The 25,987-nt window shown below is 36.6% G+C and overlaps 1 protein-coding gene across 5 annotated transcripts in view; it reads left to right on the top strand.

Moving 5' to 3' along the window:
• The window catches only part of Ntng1 (netrin G1), a 319,935-nt gene that overhangs the window by 270,922 nt on the left and 23,026 nt on the right, over positions 1 to 25,987 (top strand). For 2 of the 5 annotated variants that reach the window (XM_047523628.1, XM_047523632.1), the window contains exon 6: positions 2,302 to 2,436. The exons of the other annotated variants lie outside the window; for them this stretch is intronic. In XM_047523628.1, the coding sequence (XP_047379584.1) occupies positions 2,302 to 2,436 (135 nt within the window). The remainder of the gene's footprint in view (positions 1 to 2,301; positions 2,437 to 25,987) is intronic. 5 annotated transcript variants of the gene reach the window in all.

Below are 25,987 nucleotides of genomic sequence, written 5' to 3'. Positions count from 1 at the left end.
ATTTGTCATTCAAATTCCAAACACAGACATGTCTCCAAAGATGCATGTAATCATCCTGTTATGATACACCAATTACATGAAGGTGGCACCCTGGCATGTCTCTGTTTCATATAAACATGAGCATTGAGCAGGAAGGGAGAGGACACATGGTTCATGACCTTGGGTAATCACTATTAATAATCCTTGCTAAAAAGTTTTGCTTTGGAATGAAACACAGGGCTCAGCAGTTGGTGCTAAACATATCTCAACATTATGATGTATTATTTTTAATTCTCCTTGAAACCCAAGATCATGTAATCATAGGTACCATATATAGAACAAAATAAACACAAAACCATTGGAATATCTGTAAATCAACAGTAGCATAACTTTTTAATCAAGCCACCCAAAGCATTTCATGTTGTTTTATAATCCAACAGTCTTGTATATTCTTCATATTCATGGAATAAAATAGGTTATTCCCAGTTCCCAATATCTACCATGCAAAAAAGTTCAAATAGATGATATTTTTTAAAAAACTGAATTATTCGTATGTAAGGTGGAGGATAAAACCACTCCTCCCCTTGTTATTTGTTTTGGTGACAACCACTTTTAACAACCACTGTAGCTTAGATGATCCACTGTTTGGTTTTTATTTTGTTTACATATTTTGCATCTAAAAACTTATATTAATTGATTGTTATGGAGTAATTAACTAGCACAGTATGTGAATTCATGATGGCCAGATGTAACTCTGCTAACTGGCTTAAAAAATGTTGGTGATTCACCGTCAACTTATACACTTTAAATAGTAAGAACATATTACAGTTTTGGTAGAGGTACAAACTTATAGTATACATATGCACAAACACTGAAAACCACAACAAAGTTACTATTTTAAAATGTTTTTAAACAGCTCCCATGCACACATATACATTAGAATAAAAAGTGTCCCTTTAAAATAAACCCTAGTTATTAAGTACAAACCAAGCCAGGCAAGGAGGGGGTATTTTAGAGCTTATTGAGTTGTATTTTTACCTGCATATATCACTGTTAGTCTTAAAAATGCTTGTTTGATGAGAATGTTGAACTCAAAACCTGACAACATGAAATTAAACTTAATTCTGAGGGACTCCACATTCTTTGAAAAATTATCTAATTAGCTTCTATGACACAAAGTTAGAGTAAAGCCCCTGGGTTCTCCTGTAATGTTAGCCCCTGAACCCTCATTGCTAATCTGATATACTAAACTTAATTACATTAAACTGAAGTTCTCAGGACTTCAATCGGTTGGTTGGTTGATTGGTTGGTTGGTTGTATAATGTTATTTGGACTTTAGCAGAAAACTTCTTAATTGGCTCATTTTAAAATAAAGGAAATTGAGAGACAAAGAGTTATAATAAGTTGCTGAAGAGTAAACAGGTTGGTAACAAAGAAAGGGACTTTGGCTCTTTGGCTCACAAATTCTTTAAGGAACACACTGCCCTTGCTCCCCTTCCAGGCTTCTTATCAAAGTCCAAGGAATTCCTGCTGGTTCAAACTTTAAACACAATAGAGCTTCAGAAGTGAAAATACCCTATATAAGAATGTGTGCTGAATCAAGAAAATGTTCTGTTTATTCTTTATTATGGAAGTTGTATTATCCTGGTAGCAGATATTATAATGAAAAATACACATCTGAAATTACATCTATGTTGAAATTTATTTGGGATTATGAAATATATTTTTCTTTCATGATCACTAATCTCAGCTGCATAAAAACTTTACTACCATGCCTAGCAAATACACCATCTAAGGGCTCATCACAAAACAGTACACACATAAATAAGTTAAGGAGCTGTCCCAAATCATAAAGCAAAACTACCTTAGAGTAAGCAAAGTGCTTTCATATTGCACTTTTAAAATGTTCAGCGGTTCTCAAACATTGAGTGTAACAGATAAGCCCATTTGAATAATTTAAAACAGATTTTACACTGATGGCATATTGATTTATCCTTGCTATACAAACTTCTCATGGTGTTCATTAAACCATCTAAAAATGCCCTAACAAATGGAATCTCCATTATGATGTGTTACCAGTGAAAAACATGATGTCTTATTTCCTTGGAAGTTTTCAGTTGATTTCCTCCCATATCATAAAAATGATATCATGGAAGGCTGAGCAAATAAATAAATGGTCCTGAAATAGCCGTATTTGCTGAAGCATTTCATTAATGGATATCTTTCTTTAAGTAAGTGATGCATTTAAGTGACGCTCCTGTGTTGATAACGTATAAGCCATGCGGACTTGTCTCCAGCCTGTGTGTTGTCTTGTTTCTACAGAGTGTTATTGTAACCCTTTGGGCTCAATCCATGATCGTTGTAATGGCTCAGGATTTTGTGAGTGTAAGACTGGAACGACAGGGCCTAAGTGTGATGAGTGTCTGCCGGGAAATTCCTGGCACTACGGCTGTCAACGTAAGTAACTCGGGAGCTGCCCTCTGCCTGCTGCAGCATGGCTAATTTCGCTTGTCCAGGCCTATGTGTGCAGCTTCTCAGAGCAGAAAAGGACCCAAATTGCTGACAAGCTTTAAAGGCTGCTTAGTGCCCCTGCCATAGAAGAGAGTGATCCATCAGCTGTCCAGCTGGCTTCTTTGAGGTTCATCTTCGTCCCTTCTGATGGCTGGCACAACTTTCATTGAAATATTATATGGAGATCCGTGTACCTGGCCAGACCATAAATTAAGCAGCACAATAGGGACCTAGCTTGGAAATCCTCACCACAAAATGAAGGGTGATGTGTATGTGGTTAATATATTTCTTGAACTGAAAGCTACCCTAGAGCTGCAGAGTTCATAAATTAAATTATATCTACATAACTTATTGCCACTTTTGCTATCACAGAATCTTAACCAAAAACCTGGCAGTAATAAATCTAAGGGATATTTAAATGCCTAGGTAAAGTAAATGACAAAAATCAATATTGGTTTTAATCCTTAGAGGTTAGACACCACATGCCAAGTCTTAGATAGGTGCCGTTTGGTTTGGCCTCATTTCTCTGGATATTATCAGGTCTTCTTAAAAGCTTGACAAGGCAGGTGGCATGTCAGTGTATACACAGAACAGAAATTTTAAATCTGAGCAGAAATATCTTCCTACCATGAATAACCTTTTCTGCTTTTTAATTCTGCACTAACTTTCCATGCCATCTCTCTATAATTAACTTTCTAATATTAAATAAACACAAGGTGTATCCTCTAGATTAAACCAGTCCAGTAGAAAATAGTGCAAGCCACATATAGAATTGTAGATATGTTGTTATTCACATTTTTTAAAAAAAGTAAAAGGAAATTTGAGAAATTGACTTTAACAACATTTTTATTTAACCCCAAATATCAAAATTATTAAGCATATATTCCATTTTTTCATGGTTTTTGAAAGCAGAAGTATGTTGTATATTTACAGTACATCTCAATTAGGGCCAGCCACATTGTAAAACCTAATGGCCACATGTGTGGCTACCATATTGGTCAACACAGTTCTAGAGTTCTTTTTTCTTACTTTACACTTAAAAAAAAAAATATATATATATATATATATATATATCTATCAGCATGCAGGGACTATCTAGAGCTAATTTCTATGGAAAATTATGTTTTTTCTATAATACAATAGCTGCTATATTCTAGGTAATAAAGTCTATATGATAAATTCTATAATAATAGCTGACTGCAGCCAATTTTTGTAGAAAATTATATAGAAAAATCTACAGAAAATGATAGAATGTTCTATCTACTGCTTATGAAATTTATAGTTATCTGGCTGCTACGCTTATACATAATGCAAAGCCAAAATGAAATGCCATGGGCAGCAATGAACTGTGACAGTAAGTAGAGACATTTGGCATTGAGCACATCAAGATCAGGAAGGGATCCAAGAGCTAGAGGTTGAGATCTGCAGCCATACTGGAAAGGAGTATTAAAAGGTAGTCAGATCATCAGAAGTCAAGCGACACACCTGCACATAAACTCTGGATAAGACCCTAGTTTAAAAGGCTTATGTGTCATAGGCCCTGTAAAACACTAGTCCCTAAGGATGGATATCTGTACCACATGAGGAGACAGGATCCAGTGGGCAGCCTTTCATCCTGGAAAACCTGGACACTGAAGAACTGTCAAGCAGTCAGAAGAGGAAAAGAGAGGCAGACAGAAGAATAGAAGTAAATATCAAGGGGCTGGGGCGATAGCTCTGATAGAGTGCTTGCCTAGCATGTGTGAGAAACTGAGTTCAATCCCCAGCACCACATAAAAATAAACAAACAAAATAAAGGTAATGTGTCCATCTATATCTAAAAATATTTTAAAAAAAAAATAGATACAAAGACTCAAGACATATGGAATATGGAGACTGTAATCAAGATACACTTTATATAAAGTGTTAGAGTATTACAAAGTTATAACGTCACTAAATATTTCCTCCTATTGAATTGAATTTAAGCCTGTGGTGTTCAATCACAAAACCCTCTGTGTCTCAGTTCCATCATCCCCGTACTTGTTATATGGACCACTGGGATGACAGTAATAATACATGTGCTCAATGCCATTCTTTTGAGGATGTACTGAGTCCCTACCTTGACTAAGAAATTAGGCAAATGATAGAGGCTACAAGGCTGAAAAGAGGTAGCTGCTGTGAACATCTAGACATGGGCTTTATCATCTGGCTGGCATGTAGCCTTCCAGCTATGATAGAAAGAAATCAGAACTAAGGAAGAAATGTGTCCATGGCTATTTTCTACTATAGCCCAGATGGAGTGTAGGGCTCCCTAGAGAAGAGGAGTATTGAAGGATTAGGAAGAGCTTTTCAGGATAGAAAAAGTGGGCACAGGTGCATGAACTAACACACTATGTCCCAGAAATATCAAGTAGTTTTGATCATCTTATCAGGATGAAGAATGGAAACTGTCATATTGTGGAGATGAGATTCATTATATGGTTTTAAGCAGAGAAATTAAAGGATTGGATTTATTTTTGAAAAGATTGTTCTAGACATTTATTTAAGGAAGGATTGGTATGGGTTGAGACTAGATTTGATATGCAAATTTAACATATTTCAAACTTACTTTTGAGCATATAAGAGCACTCATTCTGAAATCTTTCTTGCCTTCCCTCAGACCCACCCACATAGGGCTAATATTCTATATTAAAATATAGACATTCTTTGACTAGTTGGTAAATGGCTATTTCCCCTATTTCCTGAAAATGCCTTTCCCTTGGATCTCTTTGACCAGAATCAAGATCCAGCAACTAATAGGCATGACAGGGTTCCTCTAGCAATATGCCTTCGTAGTTTACCAGGTGTCCATTCTGATTATCTGGTACTTTTCGGTTACTAAATATTTTCCATTCATCCCTATGTTTTCACACACATAAATCCACTAAAAAAAAAAAAAAATGCCCCTCAAGTCACTGTCTTTCCCCCACCTCCATTTTAAATACACTTCTGCTTGATCCGAGTCAGACCCATCCTTGGTTTGACCACAGTATTATTGGCAGAGATCTTAAGCTGGCAACAAGAAACCAATGCCAAGAAGAGAGTCAGTCAGAGAGCAGGGATGACAGTAACATCAGCAGTGATAATCTGGGAGTAAGCAAACACTTGGACAGGTGCTGCCAGGGAGGGCCCATGGTAGATTCCAGAGTCCGAGATACCCAGGTCCAGGGCTGTAGTCACCCCAGAAGACTTCCAAACAGCAATGTGGAACTGCAGTCTAAAAGGACTTGAACTTCAGAACAGAAAGTGAAGAAAGAAATCCAATTATTAACACTCTCATTGACATCCTGTGAATGAAACAAAAGAATATGCTCTTTAAGTGGGTTCTGGAGTTATACAGACCCAGGCTTGAAATCCATCTCCTTCCCTTTATACTGGAAAAGCTTGGAGGAAATGAGTTGAGTTCTCTAAGCCTGTTTTTCTAATGTGAATAAACAGGGATTATAATAAGGAAAATACTGAAAGTGGACTTCATGGTACACAGAAAGCACCCAACGATTACCACTTAGTTCCAAGTACACTTAGAGTAACTAAATACTAGATAAGAAGCCACATCCAAAAACTTATTGCCCAACATTAGTGCAGACTTTAAGCAAGATTGGCCACTATTGAAGCCCTGAACTATTAACCTAGGGGCTTCTAAAAAAGCCTTTGGTTAGAGACAGGGCTGATACAAGAGGCTAAAGCAAAGCTGACCCCAAAAGTTATTGTGTGGATTCAGCTATAGAAAATTAAAGACCTCCTGGTTCATCAGTGAACTTGCTGCCTGAGGGGGTCACCAATTGCATGCCCCATAAATGTTAGCTAGTCTCTCTAAAAGAAAAGGTGAAACACTTGACAACCACCAGAATGAATGGTCTTTAGACAGCATGAAAAGAAAACAGAAGTAAAAAGGTTTCAAGGAGGCCTGGCAGAATCAAATTTAGTGATGAGGTTGCCCAGTGGAAGAATGAGAAGAAAGAGAAGATTAAAAAAAATACCCCTTTTGAAATCAGAAAAGAGGAAATAGCCAGGTCCCAGAGAATACAACTGAAGCTTCTAAGGAAGAAGCAGTGTTCCATGCTTCACATAAAATATGAAGGGTTAGCCTGTTACCAGCACTAAGAGTACCGGACAGAGGTTTGTGAATATTCCGTTTGACAGAATAGATATAACCACATGTAGAATGAGTGAGGCTGGTGAGGAGCTGAGTTGTCTTCTTGGAGGACATATGTAAGATGCTTTGGGAAACCCACTGAACTATTTATGAAAGCCACCATTGCCACTCATTTTTACATATGTAAATGCTAATGATATCTGCATTAGAATTGAGTCTGGGTATTTGAATTAAAATTAAAAAATTTAATGACATAAGTTAAATGCCTCAATTTCAGAATAGAGCTGTAAGAAATCCAGAACTAATTACATTTAGTAAGGAGGAGACTGAAAACCAGTTGCTGGACTATGACCTGCAGTGCAGTATCAGAATATGGTTTCTTAGAAAAGATCAGGACGCAGGTTACCAAGAACAGGGAAGCATGTTTAGTTCAAAGCTTAATAGCCTGATCAAGAAAATTTTTAATTAAATTTAAGTAAAATATTGGAAAAATTCCCAGATACTGTAGGAAACCATGGGGAATAAAAATAAATAAATAGAGTTATTCTCAGGAGATGAGTAAAAAACTTTGGGGAACAAAATGTCATGGTTTAGATGTATTCCTCTGCAGAGAATGCACAATAACTATATTAGTCTTCTATTACTGCTGTCAACTAATTACCAAAAACTTAGTGGCTTCAAACAGCATAAATGTGTTGTCTTTGCAGTTTGGTGGTTAGAAAGTGTTAAGGTCTTTCTGGGAGACCCCCCTGCAGGCTGTAGCGGAGAACCTGTTTCCCCACCTTTTCTAACTTCTAGAGGCATCCTGCATTCCTTTGCTTTCATCCTTTCTTCCTCCATCTTCAAAGCCAGGAACTTTCCATCTCTTTGTGATCTTACTCCATCATCACAGTTTTCTCTGACTACAACTGGAAAAGGGTCTCCACTTTATGTGTGTGGGAGGCGGCAGGTAGTACTGGGGAATCAATCCAGGACCTTGCACTAGGAAAGTGCTCCACTAAACCAGGTCTCCACTGACAGAAGGACTCATACAGATCTCCATTACAAGGTCTTTAAGTGACATCTGTAGTCCCTTGCCACATAAGGTAGCTGGTTCTGGGGAGGACGATGTGAACATTTTTGAGGACACATTTTATACTGCCTCCTAGACTAGTCATCAAAAATGCCAGGGATGATGAGGGTATCATAGAGGTGAAATGAAACTTAAGTTTAGAATAAAGATATGCAAGAGTAAAACGTCATCCAAGGAAATACATAACAGGATTTGAAAGGAGAAATATAGGTCAAGAAGACATAGACTTATAGAGTGATTTAGCAGGTAAAGACAGTGAAATATTTTTCAGTCAAGATCAAAGACCATGAAAAGGTATTGTGAGAATGCCTTATAGGTGACGATTTTTAGAGGAAAAATTCTCAATGGCAAATTAGAAAATTTGAAGACTCTGTGACCCCCAAAATGAAGGAATTCAAATATCAATATATGTGCTAAAAGATGTGTTCTGCTGAAATGCTGATTTGCCTTAATGAGAATTTCTCCATCAAAAGAGTGAAAGAAGTAATTGGGAGAGCTATTAGAACCACCTTTTGATAGTGTGGAGATGCCAATGTCACATACGGCAATAATTGCTAATATCCAAAGTGTATTTTTTAATGTCCTAGACATTGAGAAAAATTCAAATTATTTTTGACAAAATGGCAACATCTTAGACCCTCCCTAAAAATGTGTATGTCCTTGTGTTCACAGATACACACAATCACTGTTTTTTTAAAGATAAAAGCACAAATTGTTCCCAACAGACTACAGAAAAAACTAGAGACTTCTAAAATAACCAAGTTAACAGTTAAATCCAAAAGGCATAATTATGAGGTGCTGATGAGCATTTCCTTAGTCCCTACTATGTAAAATTTTCTGCTAAAAATAAATTGCAAAAATGCAGATAATAGAGAGGTGTAATGTGGAGATCCTAGAGAACATTTGAGCTTAATTCCAGATGACGGTATGTCTTGAGTGGCCAACAAGCTGTCCTGGTTTTAGACAGAACACAGCTCCAAGGAGGTAACAGTCCCACTAAAGTATGCCCTGTGCATCCCACATCAAGAGGCCAGTCCTTAGAAACAGCATCTTAAATATGGCAGACAATGATTCGGGAGGGTCCTCTCCTTGATGCAGGATTTTTTGTATAGAAAAGACCTGAAATGTTCTAGTGAGCACATGATTTGACGTGTTTCGGGTGTCAGCTGGTATCTGGAAGGCTGTGATGTATCAAGTAGACCAGTCAGCTCAGAAAGATAGAGCAAGCACTTCAGGTGAAAGGAAGAAAGCATTTTCCTATGACTATTTTCTCTGGTTGTCTGAGACTATAGAAGGATCCACTAGGGAAAGATAATTTTCCTAATTCTGGAAAAGTTCAAACAGAAGTTTAATGGACTCCTTTTAGTGATGCTTCTGGAGATTTTTGGTTTAAATAGAAATTTGGATGAAAAACGCCTTCAGGGTCTCTTCAGTTTTCCACTTCTGACTTCAGACCTAGACCTATAGAGCAGAAGAAAGGTAACGTGGAAGTGCCCAGGCTGATTTTTATTAGAAGCTACAGTTTGGCCACTCAGCTGTCCTCCAGACTCTAATCAATCTTTACCCACAGACTTCAGATTCCCTACTTAATGCTTCTCATGTTCTAAATCCTCCAAAAATCAGAAATTAAAGACAATTTAAGTCTTTTTTTCTTATGATTGTTTTCCATTATAGCTCTTCTGCTACTGTAGTTCAGGAGGGTTTGTGTTTTTCTTTTATTTTTTTTCATATGAGATTAACTTCTCCAGGCCTGACAACTTGTGATCATGGAGATATTAAGACGATGTTTCCAATTGCTTCTGTGAGATGAAGATTATACCTCCCTGGACAAATACCTTGAACCTAGCTTGTAATTTTTCAATTGCCTGTAGTTGCTGTCTCTTCCTATTTGCTGTATTACATTAAAATGTCCAGTTCACATTTCACCAGCTGACCTCACATGTTGAATCCATTGACAGGGAGCATGTCACTTAAATGAGGATGTGTCTATAATTCTTCAGAGCTTTTGCAGTCCTAGACATGGGATTTTACTCAGTTAGTTGTTTTATCTCTATCCCTAACAGTTGGTCTCATCAATAAAATGAACACCATCACTGAATCCAAGCTTTTAATTCCCTTGCTAGCAACTCAAACACCAGTATCAGTTCCCTTGTTGAGTACCACATACATAACAGCAATGAACAATAAATACTCAGAAAGGGTCCTTGAAGTTCCTGCTGTACAGCTCCTCTGGGTGGGAAGGCAGTGCTCTTTAAACAGGGCCAGTCAGGGCCTCCCAGAGGTAATTGAAAAAGGAAAATATTAGGAAGACAGAAGCTAGAAAGAGGCAATTTGTAAGCATTACAAGTATGCTGGGTTGTCCTCCTGGGGAGAAAAGACTCATTTTGTCAGCTAGAAGAGCAAATCCCAGGTTTGCCCCCAGTTATGAAATTCCTCCTGATTCAGCAGGAAGTTGCCACATGATACAGTTGTGTTAAGAGCCACAGTGTTCCAATTGCAGCTCTTATTTCCCCTTGATTCTTAACTTTAGTTTGGGGTTGTTAGAAAAAGCCCTCCAATCTCTAATACTTCAGGAATCTGGTACCACCCTTGAGTGGAGGGCAGGGTTTATGCTGTAGAAAGTGCTGGAATTCTTCTTACACTAATGGCTCCATTCAGAGCAACAACAGAGGCAAATACTGAAGGAATGAGCTTTTGTTCAGAATGCCCTCCACAGGGGCTCTTATCCTAAAGACATTCAAAATCTGCAGCTCCTGAGTTGCTAAAGATAGAATAAATACAGATAGTGGGCATATACTAGACACCAATTCCAGGCACCTACATGCATTCTTAGGCTTGCCTACTAACCTCCTTCTAGCTACACATACTCAGTTCAGAGAAAGCCCATAGTTCTGACCAGGAGTGCAGTTTACCATGTACTTAGAAGTTCATGCTAGTTTTTTCCCTTTATTTGAAGAAAATACTGAGAATGACAATTGTGCCCCAACTTGCCCATTTCACAACACAGAGCTATCTTGACTTAAGAGTGGAAGGTTTGTGAAATACCTACACTCATGGAAAACTGCTGTCACAGTTTCATCTACTAATAGACCAGAATGAATGCGGCAGCCTGGACCTATCTGATAATAAGATGATCCCTAAGCCAGGTGGATATATAATATGCAAAACTCTTTCCTTGCTTTAGACAGAACATACATGGAGTTTCACCTGAAGCCATTTTTTCCCATTTTTTACTGGTGCATTGTAGTTGTACGTAATGGTGGGATTTTTTATTATATATTTACACATGCACACATAATTTGGCCAGTATCATTCCTTAGTATTTTCCCTTTCCCACTCCTATTTGCACTATCTCATTCCACAAGGGAGGTAAGATTATCTTCCTCAGTTTGTAGATGGAAAAACTGAGGTTTAAAGTGGGCAGTTCCCTTGACTCCAACACCTGATGAATGGCACAGCAATTGTTAGTGAATATTTATTGTGGGTCATGTTTGCTGTGGCATTTATAGAATTTTGTAATTTTAAATTTGTGAATGGAGACAGAAGCTTTGATGATTTGTTCCAGAGAGGGGCAAACTTTTTTATAAAAGGCCAGGTAGTCACTACTTTAGGCTCTGTGGGCCATACAGCCTTTGTCACGGCTACTCAACTTTGCTGTTATAGAACAAAATCTACCACAGACAACATTCACATAGGCAAGTATGGATGTTTCAATAAAATTTTATTAATGAACACTGAAATTTTAATTTTATATAATTTTCATATGCCAAGAAATATAATTCCTTTTAATTTTGTTTCAATCATTTAAAAAATGTAAAAGCAATTTTTGGTTTGTAAATTTATAGGCTAAAATAAACAGGAGGCAGGGTGGATTCATCCCGCAGAATATAGTTTGATTTTTTCCAATGCACACAGCAATTAAAAATAAAGAAACAGAGAAGCTATCAAATTAAATGGAAAGAATATGAAGCGGAAGTCAGGAGAGAGCATAAGGGGGGAGGAATACATTTCATTGAAACTCTGACTTGGATGTCACAGGGAGTTGATCTAACTGGTTCATATTTACGAGGCCCTAATTGACCTTAAAGAAAAAATGTTAAGATTCCCAGAAACATGAAGTCTTTGACCATTTAATTTCCAGGACAAGATCACAGGCATAGTCGATGCCAACTGTTTAAAGGCTTTAAGAGCCAGCCAAGCCAATTTAGCGTCAATTTAGCACAATCAGCAACTAATGAAAAAGAAGTCAGGGTGTCCATAATATGATCAGTATTGCTCATGTTGGTGCGAGAAATCATTCTGTTGCATTCTGCAGGAACAACCCATCACTTTGAATAGCAGTTAAAAAAAAAAAAAAAAAAAAAAAAAACTCTTCTAAGAGAAAATTACAGTAATAATGTGAGGGTACCACAGGAAGGGCACAAGAAAATTGACATACAGGGCACATCGCGAATATAAGGTTTTTTAGGTTTTGTTTTTATTTTACAAACATCATCTTTAATACTGGAGGTAATTATTCTGAATAATGTATGTGTCAGTGCTGCAAACATACACCCTTTTGCCCTGATTCTCTTTTGAATGTGGCTGAGCCTATTAAACCCAGGACATTGTGAATTGTCCACAGGAATAATGTCATGACCCATCCCTATTTAAATGCATATGAGCTTTTCATCCCATCTTTGTCAAGTTTTCTCTTTTTATAAATTATGGTCAATCTTTAGTTATCTGTTGCTGCAGGTAGAGAGGAGAAGTCTGTGTAAATATAGAGCAGTTGATTATCCTGATGTAATTTCCAATAATACCGAATTTCATCTCAAAGAGGCACACACATCCACAAAAATTCAGAGCCATAAACAGTTCCTCTCCTGTGCATCCAATGTGGATCCCTGACTCACCCTCATATTTAGCAGTCAGGATCATTCAGAGATTGCTAGATGTTCACTTCAAAATGGAAACAATTGCTAAGATGTATTTTTAATAATATTCCTTCCCCCATTCTGCAAAAAATGTAGATGATGATGATGATTGCAGTTACTTTTTGTAAACTACAACTCTTTTGGAAAAATGAGTGTATGTCTCAGAGTTGAAACTCTATGAAAATAATGAAATATTGATGTAATTAGTTTTAAGAATATATTTAGACCTCTTTTTAAGTAGTATAATTGACCCTACAGATTTAGGTCATATGTTAATTTGTATTCTTTATCTTGAAGAATCAACAGTATGGGCAACTACATTGTTCATATGAATTTTGAGTGCAAAAATATAAAATTTGGACATTTACAGAAGGATTGTTCCACAATAATCTAGTGATTTACAAGTTGTGTAATGTCAGAGTCTACAATCACTATATTCTCTATGATGCTGCTTACTCAGCATTTTTTAAGGCCCACATGGAAGGTATTAAATATCTCCTGAGATATTGCAGTCCTCTTTTTTATAATTAAAATTAAAATTAAGTTGCTTGTTATGCAACAAGAATACTAAGTTACTTATAGACAATGTATGAATACCAGCTAATTATATCATAGCTTGAAACTTTTGAAATAACAAGTTTGCTCAAGACTGCCCAGAGTATTGTGATGTAGGAATTTTGCTTCACTTGATAGGAACATCTAATGAAGTATGATTAAATCAACCATGTTAGTACATTGCTTCATATATAACACATGAGACCAGATCACACTAATCTCGGCAGGAAACCCATGCCATTCATTTTTATTTTTATTTCTTATCGCTATACTATAATTGTACGTAATGTTGGGGTTCAATGTGATATATTTGAACATACATTTAACATAATTTGGTGATTTCATTCCCCTACACCTTCTCTCCTTCCTTCTCTTGATTCTTTTACTCTACTGATCTCTCCTCTATTTTATAAGATTCCCTCTTTACTCCTCCCCTTTTTTCCCTACAGCTTCCACATATGAGAGAAAACATATGACACTTTTTTTTTTCTGAGTCTGGCTTATTTCACCTAACCTGATGTTCTCCAGTTCCATCCATTTTCCTAAAAATGACACAATTTCCTTCTTTATAGTTGAGTAAAATTTCACATTTTCTTTATCCACTCATCTGTTGACATATGCCTAAGTTGGTTTTATAACTTTGGTATTATGAATTGTGCTGCTATAAATGTGAGTATTCGCGAATCCCTATAGTGTGCTTAAATTTGGGGTGGTATTTTTTGGGGGGGGAGGGGATAAGTACCAAGGAGTAATATAGCTAGATCATATTGCAGTTCCATTCCTTATCTTTTGAGGAAACAACCATATTGATATCTATAGTGGTTGAATTAATTTATACTTCCAAAAAAATGTATATATGTTCCTTTTCCCCACATCTCTGCCAGCATTCAATATTATTTGTATTCTTGATGATTGCCATTCTAAGTGGAGAGAGATGAAATTTCAGGGTAGTTTTGATTTTTATTTCTCTGATTGCTAAAGATATTGAACAATTTTGCATACTTGTTGCAGTGCCTTTCATTTTATCTTTGGTTGCCAATTTAATTTAACCAGGGAGATAGAGTTTCTTAATAGAACCTTGCTCAATCTTTTGAATTCTCCTCTCTGGTAAACTGGTCTAGTTATCAAGTTGCACAATTTATTCACTTGTTCATTTAATCATTCACTTACTACTTATTCATTCATTTATTCACACAGTCATTTGTTTAACAAATATTGAAGTTCCAGTACATACCAGGAATGATACCAAATTTGGAAACCAAAAGATAAATAAAATGTGATTCCCACCCTCCAAGGGCTGACAGTTTAAGACTGGTCCTACTCCCAGTACCACTTTTCTAGATTGCTTTCTCTGATCATAGGTATATCTCAACTATACCTTTGGACTCATATCTGAGTTGGAACCTTAAAGCTGATGTAGGGTAGCCACTCATTCCAAATCATAGATTACCTCTCTTTGCCCATACGTAATAATGGTAATGGCCACTATTTATTAAGTGCTTACCTTGTGTCAAGCTCTGTGCCATATTATTTATGGTCTTGTTTAATCTGCATAAACTCCATTAACAGTTATCCCTGTTCTACAGATAGATGAATCTCAACTCTGAAAGGCTGGGGAACCTGCATAATGTCAGCTAGGTACTCTTGTCGCTTAAAATTATGATCCTTCAACCAATAGAATTAGCATCGTTTGGGGATAGGTTAGAAATGCAGAATCTCAGGCTTTGCCACAGACCAACTGATCAACTTTTATCGAGACCTCTCAGGGATTCTTATGCACATTGAAGTTTGAGAAGTAGAAGACTAGATAGTCATTGTGAATTTTAACCTAATATAGGCTGACTCTTAAGCCCAGTGTGTTTTGTTGTTGCTGTTGTTGTTATTTGTCTTTACCATAGAAGGATGGTTGTCCATGGAAGGATGGTTCCTTGGAAATCAAAGGTATACTTACACCTTAGAAAATTTCAGATGAAGGGCAGGAACTCACATAGTAATGCACCTCATCAGTTTTTATCGGCATGTATTGCACAAATCTAAATCATATTAAAATAAGGAAAATCATGAAAACTTAAACAAGTGGCCTATTTGTTTTCTTTCATCCATACAATTTAAAGGTGGTTAATATTTGATAGGCTAATAATAAATATTTTAATATAGTATATTGCATTTGGTTATGAATATATCAAAAGGAAATACAGAGTGAGCTCCAAAAGATAAACTTTTATTGGGCACATGAAATAGAACATAAAATTTGATGGCAATTACCATTTAATCTATTCATGTTTGGAAACGTATTGAAAGAGAAACTCATAACTCAGTTAATTGTTATAAATTATTAATTGCTTCCTTGAAAAGCGATGAGCATAACTGCACTTGTTGAAAAACTTTCTTTCTCAGTGGCTTTAACCTTTGTGTCATTGGTTTTATGAGAACAAAAGGGAAAGAATGACAGCAAGATTCTAATCATACAAAACTAGAAAGTGACAAGACAGTGAACATCTCAGTGACTACATAAAGGTTAATTGAGATTGAAATGAAATAGTTTTCACTGGCTCCACTCCAGGATATTTAAGTGTGATTCTCTGGGGGCGGACCTCAGGCATCTGTATTTTACAAAACTCCCTGGGCGATTGTAACATGCAGCTAGAATTAAGGACTACGTGTTGGATAATTATACATTTCTGAAAGATTTAATCCAGCTGTGAATTGACCATAAGTAGAACCCCAAGTAAGATGCAAGCTAGATGCCAGTTTGCCACCCCTCGTTAGAGTTTGCGGTAAGAGCGTGCAGAACTAAGGTCAATGGTATTGCTGGTTGTGGGCAGCTTTATAAAGATATTTCCCTAGAGGGTAAGTGAGTGCTGAATCCGAAGAGGCTCAGATCAAGAATATATCTGGATTTAATGATTCCTGATTTAAATAGCTCCTTCTTTCTCAAAAATCAATCTTATGAGTTTCTTCTGTGGAATTAAAAAAAAAAAAAACCTTGAAAAAAAATGGAAGCTTGTTTTATTAACTAAATCCAGGGATTTGTTGTTTAGTGTCAGTAGCATAACTGCTTTATAATTGATTTTCCTGAAGAGAACTGAAAACTTAAGCCACCTTAATTTCCGTTATCTTGACACACATGATTAGCATTACTCTGAAATATATCTCACCAGATTCCCAATTACCATTTTTTAAAATCAACTCCTTGGTTACATACTTGCCTTGATAAAATATATCTACCACAAAGAAAGCAAGTTGTGTTGAAGAAAACATGTGACTGCTTTACTTCTGATGATAGCCTTCTTCTCCATTCTTTAATATTTGTCTATGTTCAGTTTTAAAAACTGAACAGAATTGTTAATATACATTAGCACTTCTTAATTTGTTTTAAATTTGGTAATAAAGTGGAACTTTATAGACAAGGAAAGAATTTTTAAAATAAAATGAAACATGTTATCTCAACTTAGGGTAATGAGCCTAACTTCTTGTACAATCTGTTACAGTCTGTCATTGTTGCACACTCAAATATTTAGTGTTGCAACAAGTCCAGGCCTCACTTAACCTTTATTTGCTCATGTAAAATGAAAATAAGAATTGGACCCACTTCATTATCTGTGGGAATTAAACAATACAATGAATTAAAATGTTTAACCCACTTTCTCTCACACAGTAAGTGATACAGTGAGATATAAGATGCTAAGTGATGGTACCTGCTCTCATAGTTGCACTCAAAATTATAGGATTGGTTTAACAAATTTGGGTAAGCAATCAACTTACAAACAAATGACACAATAAAATGAAAGCTATGATACTCTTCATTTATTCCTGAAAAATGGAAGTCTAAGAATTGTATGGCATTTAATACCTATTGTATCTCTCTTTGTGGCTACTTTAAGTTGTAATTGCCATCTGTTAAATCAAATTTTCAGTCAAGATTTTATCTAGGTGTTTTTTAGTTTTGCAGTTTCCAAGTTGAAAAATAAAACCTTTTATGATAAACTTTAATTCATTAAAATTTACCCTAATGTTAGCAGCAATTCTTCATTAATTTTAATATCATCCTAAATCCTGAAAATTGCCCTGTAATGCTAAAATGACTGCCCTACAGACAGATCCTAAATTATGGTGACCCCAAAACAGACCAAAACTAGACTGGGTTCTCCCCTTGAACATAGAGCAATTTCTCAGGAGTGATGATTGGACAGTTAGAATACTTTGAGTCACCACCAGATCTATTGGATACCTGACTACCTTCAGTTTGGTGACTGTTGACATCCTTAGGGATTTTATGTCAGAAATGCATTCAGTTCCTTTGTTTTTTTCTTTTTTTCTTTTTTTCTTTCTTTCTTTTTTTTTTTTTATCAGAATTCCTCAGGAGACTTTCCACAGGGTTATTTGGCTATTCTAAGTAAGTTCATGCTATGTGCTATTTTTCAGCAAAGTTAAGATTTCTCATCTTATACTAGACGGATACTCAAATTGAGACTCTTTGAAGAGGGTGAGGTTGTTTATTCCTGCAGAAGATTAAAAAATAGTTTAAGTAACAATTTAACCACATGTCATACTGCCCTTGAAGTGAGGCTAAATTTCCATAGTGAACCAAAAGTCACTGAGGGACAAAGTATAAATTAATACTTCTGGAGCCCTAATAGTGTCATCACCAAATGTAAAAATAAGAAGGAAATATAACCTCCAAAGAAAGAGTACGGAGAGTGTAAATGTGACTGTCACTAGTAGCATATTTACAGGGGACTCCCAGTCAGGTTCAGACCATCTTGGTTGACTTAAGACTGCATTTGAAATGTGCTCTCCCTCTACAAACCATATTGGCATATTACTTTGTGTTTCGATACAAATGTACTAGTTGTTGCAAATACATATTGAGTGAATAATCATCAAAGGAGGAAGAAATGATGTAACAACACCACTCTGAAAGGAACTAGGTAGGAGGAGAGACCTTGAGTTGCCAAACTCATTAATCAATAACCAAATATTTATGGACCATTTGAACCCTGCACTGTCATAGGTACAAGATGAAAACAAGTTTAACCCAGCCTGTGCCCTCAAGGAGATTGATAAATATAAGAACAATGAGGTGAAAACATAAAATCAGAAAGTGAGGCAGAGGTTTTCTGTCCAGAGCATGTAGGCCCTGCTAATGGCTGTGGTTGTACAAGGAAACTGGACACTATTCTAGTTCTAGTCTTGCTGAGTAGTTCTCTTTCTCATATTGGTTGGAATTTCAATCATTCCCCTTACTGAGTGTCTATCACTGAGTAAATTGTATAACCTTTTTATCCTCAGGTTTCAATTCTCTAAAAAAAAATGATTACAACTTTTAGGGTTGTTGGAGAATTAAATGAAATTCTCATGAACCACTGAGGCTGCTATGTCAATGTACAAATACTACAAAGAATCCTGTGTATATATGTACAGTAGAATAAGGAAGGAGGAGAGGGAAAAGGAAGATACTGGGGAATGAGATTGATTGAATTATGTTGTGTGCATGTTCAAATATGCTGTAACTAACCCATTATGTATATTTATGATGCACCAATTTTTAAAAAGTTTTTTAAAACTCAAATAAGCAAAAAACTACTGAGCTTGAAATCTGTGGTATAGTAAGCACCATAAATGATAGCTATTATTGGTATGACTCTACTATAAGCAAATGCCAGTAAATAACCTTCATGAAGAGTTAGGAAGGGTTTGCAATTGTCAATGAGTCATTAAACCTGTAAATGAAGATCCAAAATGTTGGATTTTAAGCAGTGTTTGACAAGGTAGTTAATTATGAGTGTCCACAGAAATGTAGAAAATTACTATTGGTGGCAGGAGCCATTAGTATGGATTCCAAAATATTTTTAAATTCAGTGAGGAGTGAAATGGCCCATAGAGATAAGAGGTTGACTGTCCTTTCTTTACTCAGGAAGTACTTGATATCCTTGGTCTGCTCTCCTGGGCCCAGGGAAGTGACTTCATTCTACAGGGTATATAAGGCTCCCAGTATGTAAGGCTCAATATTCTTAAACCCCTCTCATGGATCCTCCAAGTGAGACTATGAGGTTTCCATTTACTGAGGCTTACTTCCCTGACTTCAATTTAGTATCTTAAAACAGTGGTCAGAATCAATCATTTGTATAATGAAAGAAAGAGTTTTCTCTTATATCTTATTTAACGTTAGAATTTTATTATTTTGTGCAACAGCACAGTCAACTTCATTTGTTAATAAATCAAAAAAGAATGGTAGTCTATTATTTCTCTTTAATCAAGAAGGCAAGGTACTACCTGTTCCTAGTTCCAAATTTAACATCAGTACAGAAAACAGTGTTCCTTTAAAGTGCAGTTTTCTGTCCAAAACTTCATCTAGAAACTGACAGTCAAAAAGGACGTTGCAAACACAATTCCTTTCAAAGAAGACAGGAGTTCACTGGGGATCTTTTCTTTCCCTCAGCATGTTCCTAGTTTCCAGCTACAAGAATATCATTACTCACTGAAGAGTGTGTTTGAAAACATCACTGGAGATCATGACCAAGGCCCCCCAGGGGAGTTATTCAATCCAGCATAAGTCCAATTTTTTTTCCTCCAGTGTACTTAAGGTTTTCCTGCTGACTGTGTCTTTCTTTTCAAACCACCATGACTTTAATAAACAGGAAAGAAATGGATACCATGCAGGGAAGTAGGGTGGATTCTTACAAATAAACACACCTATGTTATAATCGTTTTATAAATTAAAATAAATTTAAAATATTCCATTAATAAGCTCATGTGCTTAAACATCAAACTTTTGCATGATTAGCAGATCTTATGTTGCTTCAAAAATTAATACCCCAAAGAAGGGAATAGCACACATTAGTAGCTGTCATATATTTAGTCAGAGGATCATATATGAGAGAAGAGACAGCCCTATTTCAACATCATCATCAATGTTCTTGGACATTTCACACATATTATTCACTTATTTTCCCAATAACCCTACAAGGAAGCCCTGCTGTTCTCATTTTATAGATGGTGCAACTGAGACTCAGAGAGTTTAATTTGTTCAAAGCAAACAACTAGTAGGTGATGGGGCTGTTATAAAAACAAGATACAGATCTGACTCCTTGTCCCATATGCCTTGCAAACTACTGCAATGAATCCAAAATAGACCCACTCTAAGCCCAACCCTTTTTTAGAGGTGGGAGGGGAATAGGAGCTTGCAGCGCTCCAATCTTGGACCACAGCCCAGCTACAAGATCACTTTGCTTCCAGTGAGATGGAAACAACCCTCAGTACTCATTAATGGGAGTGTCCATGAACATAAACAGTATCATACAAGGAGAAAGAGCCCTCTGGATAAAAACAAGCATCAACTGACAAGGGTTACCAACTCTGCCTCACTATCACTTTATCTTCTGCCAACTGGAGCAAATGTTTATTCTCTGCCCTCTGTGTGCACTGAATTTATTTCTCAGAATCAGCGGCTATTCCACCATGCATACTTGGAGCAAGCAAGTTATACTCAGATTCCTGGATTATAAGGCCAATTTGTAGGTGCATGCAGAGGAGACCCTGCCATAATTACCAACAGGATTGAGATGCAGCCCCTGTGTATTCACATAGGCCTAGGATGTTAACCAAAACAACGAGCATTTATTCTCAGGATGTACATCATGCTATTCAAGCACAAAATGTCTTTTCACATGAAAATACTACTCAAATTTTCTGACCAAGTCCTCAAACCTGTCAAAATAAATAAACATTAAATTATTGCCCAATGAACAGACCCCATGTTGCTTCAGAAATGAATATCCCAAAGAAGGAAACAGCACATGTGAATAGCTGCCATATATTGAATCACAGGATTATATACAAGAAAAGAGATAACCCTATTCCAACATTCCATCATCATCATAGCAGACAGTTTGCATCATTTTATTTAATCTTTGCAACGTCCCAACAATAGAAGATACCACTTTCTGCAGTTTACTGATGAGTAAACTAAGACTTGAAAGGTAAAACAAACTGCCTGAAGTCATGAAATCAGAAAGAGAAAGGAATGAATCACAAACCCAGATCTCTTCCTTTCTAGCCCACACCGACATATATTTGTCATTCAAGTTCTATGTGCAGAGCAATGTGCTTGACAACTCACTGGTAAGCCTCATCGGGAAGCCCGGGCCAGAGGTGAGGAGTAATGAGGAAGACTGTTGAGCAGCAGACACTTACATGATGATTTTTAGAAGAAATAAAATGTCATTATTCACAGTGTCGTGCAGTATCCTAAAGTGGGGGTCCTGAGGATCAAATGAATCTGAATACCGAATGCTGGAAACAGGAAGGAGCTCCTATCTTCTAAGCAGCATGCTTGTTCTTCTTCAACAGCTGTGTTAATGCTTGTGAAAAGTAATAAATGCCTGATTCACTTTGGGAGTCCAATATTCTGAGACAGGCAGGGCAACTACAAAGTGACTCTACTAGACAGCTCTGTGGTGAGATGGAAATTAACTGCTGTTGCACTGCAGCCATTTCTGTGAAATGAGGTGACAGCATTGGACAGCATGGCAAGAACAATACGTGGAAGAGAGCCTTTATTGTGGTAGCAACTTTCACAATGTCATGTCTGCATTACATGGTCAGGCTCCCTCTGTTGCCCTGGAGACAAGGAAAGGCAAGAATTCTCTTCATCATCAAATCATTAGCTGCTGGTAGCAGACACACTGTCTCAGCTCTGTGTCCTATGCCTGTCAGCTCTTCTAGAAGGGTGTTAGAGAAGAAGTAGTGATGGGTTGATATAGTGGTTGCAGATGCTGATAACAAGGGTCTTTGTAAACATGGGGGAGGTGTCATTGAATAGTCTTCAATGAGATTTGGAAAGATGCATCCATTTGGAGAAGGGATAGAAATATTTCTCAGGCCATAACACACTGACTTATAACAAGAGACAGGTCATTTCATCTTAGACTGAAAACCATCTTCAGAAGAAGAGGGATGACTAATGAAAGACAAAGGCCATGAAATGGAGCAACAGAAGGCATCCTGGAATCAATTGGGACATTAAGTTCATTGAGTGGATCTGCTCAGGGTGAAGTAGGATGGTGATAGAGAGACCCACAGGAATTCTCTACACTTCCATAGACTGGTCTGATAAGTCATAGGCTTGGTTGGCTTGTAAACTACCTGGATCTAACAAAATGAAAACCTCCTGGACACCAAGCAGATGTCTGTACTTTGAAACTTTTGGAAAGAGAGAGAGATTTGGACACAGCAAATCAAGTTCTCTCTCACCCATACTGACTTTGGAGTCTGCTACAGGTCCACCCCTATTCCTGCGGACCTAGTAGTATAAGATCTGTCTTGATAAAGTGTATCAGCCAGACTTTTCTAAGAGCTCCCAGTAGAAGCAAGTGAACCTATCAGGGGGCCTGGTCTGCTTCTTTACTGGGACTCTCAGGGGAATTTAGAATAGCCTTTGAGACACCACAATATAGATACCATTCTGCACCCCAACCAATCTTCTCTCAAACAAGGTTACCAATTGATACCAACAAGGGAACCCTATACTCAGAGTTCGTGGTTCCATTTGGTTTTGTGTTGGTCTGCAAATAAAGTTGTCTGGCTTCACATTGAAATTCTCTTGCCTATGTAACATGATGCAAGACTTTAATTCTCAACTTAAATGATTTTCATTCTTTGATGGGCCATTACCTCTCAGAAATCCACTCTAAAAAGTCATTACAATATAATTCTAGAATGACAGGTTAGGTCTATGGAATAACACATTTGGTATTGTACCACTTAATTAATGAACAGATGGACAAATAATTCTTCTGCAGAAATGCTACATACAATTCTATCCTCACACCTAAGCATTGACTTCCTATTTGTTTTATCATGAGTTTAATTACTGAAATTGTATTATTTGGAGAAAATATAAATCTTAAGATTCAAACAAGTCTGGCCAACACAGTCCTGTTTGCTCCAATTTGCTCTCCTTCATTAAGAAAGCATTTGCAAAGAGAAATAAAGGCAGCAGGTAGGCAGCATCAGATTGGAAGGAAAGACCATTTATCTATCACTCAGCTTATATTCTAGTATGAATTTCTGGTTCTTTTGGTAACACATCCCCAATTCAATATGTAAATCACAAACAGCGGCACACATCCAGAAATGTCTGGAAGTAATATATTGGAATTCCATTTGTATTATTCACATTTACGCATGTGCACAACACTGTGCTCAGTGCTGTAGATGTGGAGATATGAGCCTCATGCCACATGCTGCCTTGAAGGTGCTGTTGTGCCACTTGACACAGAGTTTAGGAATATTGTTTTAGATCATACCTAATTAAAACATACACATGTCTATCAGATAGTCAGGTAATATTCTAAGGGTCAAATAGATTTTGTTGTTTTGCATTTGTTTTCTTGTTTTGAGTGATCTGGGAAATGCTATTCATTTCTCTCTAATAATAATGTATTTTTATTAATGTTTTTGTAACAAGAAAATTGCAACAGTCTTTTATGAATATTATAGTTTGAATCATACATAAGCTGCCAGAGTAAATTATTTATATCAGTAGATTTATGAGTTTATAGTGTGAGGATGTGTTCGCCTCCTAATGTATTAGAAAATTTTGAATTTAATATTTTGCCATAATATCTAAGAAGAAGAACATTAATTTCTTGGTCTTTTTGTGTTATGAGTACTGTAAATCAGTCTATCTGATGACTTCTTTTTCATTTATGTATCCCAGAATCCTTAAAGATATTAGAAAATGATCCCATCTTCAGGGTGGCATGCTTTTGTCTATAACATTAGGCTCAGTTTCCCTTGAAAAGTTGATCTCATTTGCTCTAATAGCCCCAATTGCAACATGTTCTAATCTGCAAACTGGGAGTATTACTCACCATATGTCTAATGTCAAATATGAAACACAAAAAACAATAAAGAACTGGTTCAAAAATCCCTCTACTTTCAATCTATTAGTCAGATTAATGGGGATGACACATTAGTTCCACCGTTACACCACTCCAGTGGCAATCTTCTAAAATTAGGAACTGCCAGTCTGGAGAAGCAAAAGAACTCTATATCATTTTAAATTTAACTTCATCCTACTCTGAAGTCATTAGAGGTGATTAAAGGAGATCTCTAGCCATTATATTCAGCCCAGTAGTCTTAAAGTTCAAAAGGTAAAAAGCACTTTTCACCATAAATAAACTGAGAGGCAAAATTATTTTCAGTGAAGTTTCAATTTCAGTGAAAATAAAGTAGGTAATTACATTGGCTATTATTGAGGTCACTGCCTTCATTGACCATCTGGCTTAAAACTAAAAAGTAGGTATCAGAAATGAGCAGTGTCCACTGCTCCCTTTTTAAAGTCCTGCAAATTCAGATATTTCACATATTAACAATCTTCATGAAACAATTACTGAAAAAAATAGCCTGATGGCCTTTTTAAAGCTGAAAAACCCAGTGGGGGGGAAGAGAAACATGTCATATCTTACCATTAATTGTCATTGCCATATTTCCATAGTTACTGTTTTCCATATGATGGTTCATTGCATAACACTGTTGCATGCCAAAAATGGGTGGGCCAGATTTATCATTCCAATTTCTACAGTTTTCCTATATGTGGAATTCTATCTGTTGGATACAAACTTTATTTTCAAGTAAAACATTATTCTCTGGTAAGAAATAAAATTTAATTTTTGCCTAATTTCTTTCTACTTCCTACAATCTCAGAAGGAATCAAAAGAATTTAAGAAATTGGATGGATACAGTCTTAAAAGTCATTTTCAATGCATATTGTTGATTTATTTTTACTGTTCTCTCTTACATCTAAAAAAATGTCATTACTGGATTCAGATATAACGTTGGTTCATACTTTGTTTTACTACCTGAAATGTATCAAAGAGGAAAAAGTTACAGGTCTTTGCTTTTCTTCTTTTGAAACTTTGCAAAGACTTGCGAGTATGTTGTTCAAAGAGAGATAGAGATTGTATTTAATTTGATTTAAGTCTTAAACCTAGTATGACTTTATTCGTATATCCTTTGTAAAAATCCAGATTCTGTTGTGTTTTGTTTTATTTTCCTAACATAGAGGCCACTCGCTTCAGGTTCTGCTATTCATTCAGTCTCAAAATAGAATACATAGTTTCTGAAGATCCCTATTCTCTGAGTTCATGGCTGTTGGAGAGTCTTTGAAAATACCCTTGCCGGTGTACAGAGATGTCAAACTAAAAACAGGGAAGAAAAGGTGGGGGTGGGAGCAACACAGGGTAAAAACTAAGAAGTTGCCAAAATGGGGCGGGGGGGTTTGCAGCTGTATTTTCATTTTGAGGTTATTTCTATTCAGTCAAGTCGATTGGAATTATTCACAGTTAAGATTAACGATTCTTTGCAGGTGGGGAGAGGACTTAGCAGCATCACTAGTAGTTTCTCTTGACAAAAGCCATTATGCAGTGACTCTAGCAGGAAGCCAGCAGGGAGTTTGTTAAAACACCTCTGGAATAAAGCAAGTTAGCCAGAACGGGAACGTGGCACAAAGGAGATGTTTCAGTGCAGGGCTTTGGAACATGGAATAACATGTTCATGGCAGCATTTTAAGAGGAAGCCCACCTGGTACTCACAGTGCAAATTATTTGCTTGTGGATTTTCCAGGGGAGGATTTTAAATCACAAATCAGTATCGCCCCTTCCCAGCTAGCTAGATGTACACTCAGGAAGTACAAATGAATTTTATGAAGTAAAAGTACAATCGTAGTTCTTTTTTCTTTTTCTCCCCCCCACCCCCCAACCGGTTTTCTCTCCTTGTTCTTTTCCATTTCTTTAGAACATTGAGAGTAGAAAACAATTTGCTCTGCCAGGAGAG

This window comes from Sciurus carolinensis, chromosome 1 (genome assembly GCF_902686445.1).
Source record: "Sciurus carolinensis chromosome 1, mSciCar1.2, whole genome shotgun sequence".
In the NCBI taxonomy this organism is placed as follows: Eukaryota; Metazoa; Chordata; class Mammalia; order Rodentia; family Sciuridae; genus Sciurus; species Sciurus carolinensis.
This window is presented reverse-complemented; position numbering and strand designations above follow the sequence as displayed.